The sequence below is a fragment of the Dipodomys ordii genome, unplaced genomic scaffold, assembly GCF_000151885.1.
Source record: "Dipodomys ordii isolate 6190 unplaced genomic scaffold, Dord_2.0 Scaffold27, whole genome shotgun sequence".
NCBI lineage: Eukaryota > Metazoa > Chordata > Mammalia > Rodentia > Heteromyidae > Dipodomys > Dipodomys ordii.
The window spans coordinates 3,464,605-3,473,429 of record NW_012267243.1 but is presented as its reverse complement, the minus strand read 5'-3'; the positions used below and the strand labels follow the sequence as shown (position 1 = coordinate 3,473,429).

At 40.3% G+C, this 8,825-nt stretch overlaps 1 protein-coding gene across 1 annotated transcript in view; it reads left to right on the top strand.

Annotated features, from left to right (window-relative positions):
- The first annotated feature begins 1,755 nt into the window (after positions 1-1,755).
- Rgsl1 (regulator of G-protein signaling like 1) overlaps positions 1,756-8,825 on the top strand; it is a 54,419-nt gene continuing 47,349 nt past the window's right edge. The window contains exons 1-2 of the mRNA XM_013015511.1: positions 1,756-1,768; positions 7,398-7,513. Of these exons, the coding sequence (XP_012870965.1) occupies positions 1,756-1,768; positions 7,398-7,513 (129 nt within the window). The remainder of the gene's footprint in view (positions 1,769-7,397; positions 7,514-8,825) is intronic.

Below are 8,825 nucleotides of genomic sequence, written 5' to 3'. Positions count from 1 at the left end.
TGTGTGTGTGTGTGTATCACTATTTTTTATGCCATTATTTTTGGAAGCAATTGTAACTCTGCTTCATTTCATTTCTTTTTTTTCTTCCTGTCCTGGAGCTTGAAGTCCTAGAGCTATAGCTACACTTTTGGATTTTTTAGGGGTAATTTTTTGGAGATAAGAGTCTCACAGACTTTGATGCCCTGGCTGGCTTTGAACAGTGATCCTCAGATCTAAGCCTCCTCAGTAGGTAGATTACAGGGATGAGCCACTTTAGTCAGGTGTAATAGTCCTTCATCCAAGAAGGTGATGACTCAAGGAATGGAAAGAGAGGTTCTGTCTATTCAGGGCTTTACCCTTACCTCTCCTTAGGATGTATACACTACTTTGAATGACAAATGAAGCCACTGGTAACAGATTGAAGAAATGCAGAGGAGTACAAGCCTATCCTGGGACATATTAAAACATCAAGATGAAAAATAAAATCTCTTCTCACAAGAACTTCAGTTAAGAGAGTCTGCTCTTTATATATACTAAGGAAACTATAGCACTTTTGCCAACATGGTTTTGAGGCTGGAGGAGTCAAACCTAGGTTATTACATATGATAGAGCAGTGGTCTACCTTCCAAGTGTGTGCTTCTTTCCAATGTAGTGTTTTATTGGCAATTCATTATTAATGACACTCCTTCCAGCTTCCCAAGTTTTTTTCTGAGGGAATGGTTCAAATGGTAGAGCATTTACTCAGCAAGCACAAGACTTTGAGTTCAAACCCCAGATCAAAAAAGAAAAAATATTTTAGTCACTATTACATTTTCCAACAATTCCAGGACTTTTAACTTCTTTAAATCCTTTAATTAGTATGACACTGGGAAGCCTGTTTAAGAAGCAGGGTGAGGGAGAAGAGGAGAGTGTTTGATTAAGGAACATTTTGTGCATATATGCACGTGTCAAAAGGAAACTCCCTTGCATGACTAATTTATATTAATAAAAATTTGGGAAGCCAGGCACTGGTGGTGGCTAATGCTTGTAATCCTAAATTATTCAGAAGACTGAGATCTAAGGATCTTGGATTGAAATCAGCCTGGGCGATAAAGTCTGTGAAACTTGTATCTCCAATAAAATACAAAAAGCTAGAAGTGGATCTGTGGCTCAAGTGGTAGAACACCTTGAGCAAAAAAAGTTGAGGGACAGCATCCAGGCCCTGAGTTCAAGCACCAGGAGTGTCACACACCACACCACACCACACTCCACACGCCCAAAATATGGGGAAAAGTATGACACTGAACAACTTCTTACAAGACTGAAGGTCTTTCATCTTAATACTCACATCCTACTAGAAAAAGACAAGAGAAATGAACTGGTTAAACACAAACCAAAACGAAGAATCAATTCCCTGATAACTTCAGAGAAAGAGGTCCAGGCTTTTCGGAGATTGATATTTTAAGTGGACATAGCTAGGAGATATTGCTGATTAATTGTGGAAGCTGAGTTCTACCATGCGGAAAATTACCCTATGGCAGGAATCGGTCAGTGCCCACGGAATAGAATCGACGGCGTATAGAATGAGTCCAGTGCATCCAATGGGGTCTGGGAGGCCAGCTAAGGTGAAGGCTGGTCCTCAGATCCAGGTCTGCACAGAAAATAGCTAGCCAGGGCCTGTGGAATCTGGAACTTGCCAGGGGTGTCACTGTGTGCTCACAGCGGGTGGAGTTCTGTTGACTAGAGGCTAATTGGTTCTGCTCTAACCAATCACAGTGGCGGGAAGAACAAGGCGACATGAGCTCTGCTGGTGAGTGTTGGAGAGGGGCGCGCAGAGGTGTTGAGCAAACCACTCGCCCGCCCAGTTCTTAACAAGAGGGAGCCATGTAGGGCTGCTACAAGTGGTTTCAAAGCATCCACGGCCTTAGCTTTCCTGCTCTCCTTCTTGAACTTTAAGGCCTCCTTCCTAAGACAGCTAAGGCAAAAGGGAGGAGGTCAGATGGAAATGGGGCCGTCCCGCGCCCCTTTTGTAGGGAGAAGGCCCACACGGATTGGAACTGTACAGTGATTCCTTTGTTGCTAAGTCAGTACTAACAAGGTGCGAGTTGAGTGCTGCCCGCCTGCCGAGCTAACGGAGTGTGAAGGGAAAACAAGCCTGGAGCAATGGTAGGATTGGTTAATGGTAGGATTGGGAGGTTCTCCAGAGTCTTGTTTTCTTATTAGGACTATCTGGCCAATGGCAATCCTTATCGCAGCCAAACCCCTCTTCACTAGCAGTGGGTGAACAAGAGTAAAAAATGCATACCATGGTTGTAAAAAGGGGTCTGTGTCTGGGGACATTAGAAGAACATTATCTATGTGTTGACACGAACAACATTAGGGGCTGGGAAGGTGGCTCAGTGTAGAGTACTTGCTTTGCATGCATGAGGCCCGGGGTTCGATTCCTCAGCACCACAAAAGCAGAAAAAGCCAGAAGTGGCGCTGTGGTTCAAGTGGTAGAGTGCTAACCTTGAGCTGAAGAGCTGAGAGACAGCACCCAAGGCCCAGAGTTCAGGCCCCACAACCGTCAAAAAACAAACAAACCACCACCACCAACAACAACATTAAAAGGTGTTGAAAGAGAGGAAAGGAGTTTAAGAAAAAGTAATATGGCTAGGATGATTGATCAAAACAAATTATATGTATATCATATGTACATATCACAATGAAGTCCCTTGAACCATTAATTTATGTTAATAAATTTTTTTAAAAAATTAAACTTTAAAAAGACCCACTCCTCATGTGCATACACATATATGCTATATATGTGTATTATATATATTATTTAGTACATATGTAGTATATTATATATCTATTATATATTATGTATTTATTATATTATATAGTATATTATATGTTATGTACTATATAATCTTATATGTGTATAAAAATAATACATTATGTGTGTGTAAGTAGCTAAAATATAGAAATACATAGGCACATAACAGAAATACATGGTCACACAGTTTAAATGTAGAGTGTCAGCTTGAGTGAAAAAGCCAAGCTAGAGAGAGAGGCCCTGAATTCAGGCCCCAATACAGACAGACAGACAGACCACATATAGAGTTTTCTTAGAACTCATGTCCACACTAACTTTTCCAGTTCTACCTCATTTCTCTACAGTCCTTTTGCTTTTCCCAAGCTCATATTTACATGTTTCTTTCTGTCACAGAAGGTTCTGGCTGTCAGCATTACATTTATTTTTCTCAGTCCTATAACACATCTCCTATTGTATCAGAATTAGTTCAGCAATATTAGCACCATGAACCTACTAAAAAGATCAGGATCTATTTGCAGTTCTCCTTACCACTACCTCAACCTCGCTACTGTAACAATTTCCCATGCATATACTACAGGCCCAAGAAGAAGGCTTCATAGCCAAATACTGGCTTAGTAAATTAACTTGAATTTCTTCTTTCCCCTTTTCCTTAACTTTTTCTTTTTTCTTCCTTCCTTCCTTCCTTCCTTCCTTCCTTCCTTCTTTCCTTCTTTCTTTCTTTCTTTCTTTCTTTCCTTCTTTCTTTTTGTTGGTTGCAGGGCCTGAACTGTAGACTTGGGCACTGTCCCTCAGCTCTTCAGCTCAAGGCTAGCACTCTACCACTTGAGCCACAGCTCCACTTCTGGCTTTTTTTTCTGCTTATGTGTTGCTGAGCAATCGAACCCAGGGCCTCTTGCATGTGATGCAAGCGCTCTACCACTGAGCCACCTTCCCAGCCCCTCCTTAACTTTTCTTTAATTTCAAATCCTTCCTCACTTATCCCTTTGGGCAAGGCCTTTATTTAACATGCAGTTGGAATCATTATTTCCATTTGCTTGGAGGTTTGGATTTTTCCCCCAGTGATTTTAAAACTAAGTTTGCATAGTATTAAAAATAATTTTAAAATACCTGATATGCAATAAATGGCTGAAAACCAAACAATCCAAAAATTAAAAGTCATCCCCTGATGACCTCGCCAATCTGCAGACTGGCGAGACTGCGGACAGAAAGCAGCAGGCAGGGGAGACTGAAGCAGAGGGCCATATCATCAGAGTGCTTCATCTACATTTATGAAAAGAGCCTAATAAAACCTTCTAAAATTGTTTAAAAGGCAGGGACAAAAGCAATAAGAAGTTAACAGAGGGGTGAATTTGATTAAAGTATATTATAAGCATGTATGGAAATACACAATGAAAGCCTTTTGAACAATTGATGTACACTAATAAAAAAGAGAAAATCATCTCTTTTTCATGAAGTAAAAGTACATCTATTTGTGCCTTCAGAGATGACATTGAAATAGAAATAATTCACCATTAAAATCAAATCAGTGGAATAAGTATTTTTATAACAATTACTATATTCTGTCCACGTTTTTATTAATCCACTGGGGAAAAGTATCTTAGTTGAACAATCATCTCTTTTTTAAATTTAATTTTGTTGTAAAGGTGGTTACATAAGTTAGGTAATGAGTACATGTCTTATGGAACATTGTTACCTCCTCCCTTGTTTTTTCCTGTTTTCCCTCCTCCCTGACTCTCTCCCACCCGCCAAGTGGCAAAGTGCATTTCCAACATAGTGTCTTGTGCGTTTTGCTGCTGCATTGGTTCACTCTTTGTCCTTTGATTCACCATTTTGTTCTCTTGAAATAACAATTCGTCCAGCACTGACAGATCTTTTTATTCAGTTTTTTCTTATTTTTAATTATTGTAAAGGTGATATTCAAGGGGTTACCATTTCATAAGTTAGATAATACATTTCTCTTTAGACAATGTCACCCCTTCCTTTGCTCTCTCCTAGTTTTTCCCTCCTGTTTCTGCCCACGCTAACAGGTCTTGAATAAGGTATAAATGATTTTAGTGTCTAGGAGAAGAAAGAAGACAAAACCTAAATTCCTCTTGTCACAGAGCTCAGTCTGGCTAGGAAGCTGTCCACATCAATGGATGAAAACAATGTGTCAAGCAGGCCAAGGCAGGGGCATGAGGTAGAGAGTACCAGACAGAGATGTGCCACCCATGCAACCTATTACCATGATCTTCCAGCCACTGATCAGGAGCAGAATTATCCCGAGGCATGTGATCGTGATCAGTTGTGATGGTGTAGAGATCACAGCCAATCTAACACTTCGTAAACTTGTACTATTCTTAGTTCACCAATATTATTTATTCATGATGGATAACTAGAAACTTGAGAAGTCACCTAGAGTGGAGAGGAGACTTCTGGCAATGGGAGTGTGGGAACAAAGACTTAAAGTAAAGTAGACTCCTAGTAGATTCTTGCTGTTAAAGTAGTAGCACTTTTGGGAGTGTCTTGATTTGGACTTGGAAACAGGAGGTAACATATTGTGAAGTGGTAGGAGGTGAGCCTATAGGCAAAAACAAAAACAAAAAAAAAGAGACTAAAGCCTCAGATACCATGAAGGATTTGGGCTTTATCTTGCAGGACATTGAAGGGTATTTAAAGGGCCTCAGTAACGACATCAGCATTTGCAGTGGCAGGCTGTAGAAGATATTGGAATAGGAAGGGACTGGAACTAGCGATACCATTTAAGAAACCGACACAGTTTTCTAGGGGAGAGACAAAAAGAACCTGAGAGAATTAATGTGCAGGAGCCAGAGACCTCTGGCTCATACCCATCATCCTACCCACTCAAGAGGCTGAAAACTGAAGATTATGGTTTGACGGCAGCCTAGGCAGAAAACTTCCTAAAAGTCTTATCTCCAGCTAACTAGCAAAAAAAAAAAAATCTGGAAATGGAGGTGTGACTCAAGGGCTAGACCAAATGCCAGTTTTTAGTGAAAAGCTAAGGAGGAGTGCAAGGCACGGAATTCAAGCCCCAATACCTGTACACACACACACACACACACACACACACACACACAGAGTTAATGGGCACAGATGGAGACAGAGAAGAGAGATTCCAGAAATAGGGAGAAACCACAGAGCAGGGATCACTTACTGCATATGGGCAGGAGGAGGGAGCAGAAGGGGAGATAGAAGAGGCACGAATGACAGGCAGGAGAGGGAGTCAAATCTCCATTTTCTGGATTAGGCAATTGAATCAGTAATGTGTCTAATGCACATTGGAAGGCCTGGGCACATAGAACGCATTGAGATGCATGTGCCTAATGGATGTAAACAGAGATGGCCCGTATGATTAAAGCAAGAATCAAAAAAAGAGAGGTCTGAGCTGAAAAAACAGATTTTTGAATCATCTGTGTGTCATAAATCAGAGGATACTCATAAAAAAGAAAAGCAGAGCAGGATGTAGGGAAAACACACATGAAATTTTATGCTAGACAGGAGGAAAAATGGTATTTGTGGAACAGAAGGTAGCGACTGACACCAGATCTACTACTTATAATACTGTCTGGGTGTCTGGGTTGTTTCTGTGTCTGGTATTCAAAGACAGCAACCATCTGGTGTCATCAGGAAAAGTGACCAAGGCCTTTGTCTAGTTTTGTTATTAAACCTGTAAGCCAGTGATTGCAAATGACTCACTATTATCAGATGCTTGACTAGATGAAGCCAGGTACCTCACATAAATTATTTAAGCCATTCATTTAGTCTTTCATTATAAACTTTGGGTATGATGGAGAAATGTTGGACCATTGCTAAGACAGTTAACTTATTATTTAATAATTGAATGCTGTACTCTAAAAAACATTTGGAGGAGGTGACGCTGTAGCTCAAGTTGTATAGTTCTTGCCTTGAGCTGAAGAGCTGAGGGACAGTGCCCAGGCCCAGAGTTCAAGCCCCACGACCGACAAAAACAAAAACAAACAAAAAAAACCCACAGAAACATGTGGAGTAAGCATAAGGGATTGTCTAGTCCACAGGAGATTCCTGTACTTAAATATATGACTATCAACATTTGTATTGTCTGATTACCTTAAACAACAACTATCAAAGCGAAGAGAAGCATTTAATGTATTGCATGATCAAATGAATAATCAAGAAAGTTCTTACCAGGCTGTAATGCTGGGTCCCCACAAACCAGCTGAAGTTTGATTGAAATACACAAGTTCCTGCCTTTGGTTTCTTAAAGAAGATACAAAATATATTATAGTAGACTAAACAGTGACACAGGAGAACCTCCAAAGCGAACCCCATTTCAAACCATACTAAGGCAATATGCAAGGAAGTCAGTTGTTCATTTGTACTCTGCTCTGGAAAGTGTTGGGGTGTATTAGTTGGAAGTAAGCATGTTGTTGTAAATTTAGGGACACAGCATAAATGGGACACGCAGTCCTGTCAGACTAGGGGCTCCCCACAGCTGGGAGTGTTTAAGCAGAGTGACAAGTGACAAAGATCTGGAAAAGGACAGATGTGAGTTCGATCACACTAAAGGCTGTCAGCATGGTTGTTGGCCATGGATGATGGATTCATTTGCTCCATTTTTTCCCTTGTAATACAATCTGCTCAGGGGTTTTTTATTTTTATTTTTCCTCCCATATAGAGATCATCGCTTCTACAAACCTTATCATTCTTCTAGAGGATGAGATCTTTGCTGATTTTTTCAACACATTTCTTTCTCTCCCGGTAAGCATTCTCAGACTTAAATACAATGTATTCTTTACAGCTGAACAGTAAATCTCACTGACCCAAATGCCTGTTTAGTTTTGATGACATTGTTTTCTTTTTTCTTGATCATGGGGCTTGAACTCTGGGCCTAAGCACTGTCCCTCAGCATTTCAGTTCAAGGCTAGTGCTCTACCACTTGAGCCACAGCACCACTTCTGAGTTTCTGGTGGTTTATTGGAGATAAATAGTCTCATAGACTTTCTTACCTGGGCTGTCTTTGAACCGTGATCCTCAGCCCTCCTGCGTAGCTAGGATTACAGCCATGATCCACCGGTGCCAGACTGTTTTCGTTTTGTTTTGTTTTGTTTTTAAACAAAATTCTGTATCAACTCAAGAGCTTTTGCAATTTAAGCAAGATGAATTTAATTGACCTGCGAAGAAATGCAATTTGAAAGGGACAATAATAACCTCACTCCTTCAATATCTGTCTGGAAGGTGATATGTGTGGATTACAACTTGTATCTAAGGGGAATGGACACTTGAGCTGAATGGATTAATAGACAATAAAAGGCTTAATCTTTTCTTTGTTCTTCCATAAATTTGCTTTATATATTTTTTAAAAATCTATATCTGCTTGCCAGAGAGAAGTAGCAAAGATTTTGGTCTGTGGTATCAGGCTTTAGCTCTATTCAGTTTTCTTCTTTGTAGCACACAAGGTCTCACAAGTCTCCAACAAATTAACCAGGAAACAGTAGAAAGTGTAGTCATGACTCAAGTGGTAGAACAGCAGCCTTGAACAAACAAGCCAAGTGAAAGTTTGAGTCCTCGATACAGGCACATATATTATTACAAATTTAAGACACACACTATCTCCATATGTAATTTATAACCCAAGACTTCATATCTTCAGTCCTGTCTGCTTGTTCAGTTCAAAAGCTTAGACAAATCCAAAGCCATTTCTCATTAGAAATAGCTTTACACCTTTCTTATTTCATGGAGAAAGTGAATAATACAACACATCAATATATCATAATATCAAGAGCATTTGCTTTTGCATACAGGCAAGCTAAGTCCCAAGTCTAGGCAGGGGAGAGCCAAAAAAATGAATCTTGCAATTCAGTAGCTAGAATATTCTGGTGCAGAACAAGTTAATTCCATGGAATACATTTAATATTTAAGGTCCCTCAAAACAGGAAGGCTGGGGCTGGGAAGGTGGCTCAGTTGCCTTGCATGCATGAGGCCCTGGATTCGATTCCTCAGCACCACATAAGAAAAAAGAAAAAAGCCGGAAGTGGCGCTGTGGCTCAAGTGGTAGAGCGCTAGCCTTGAG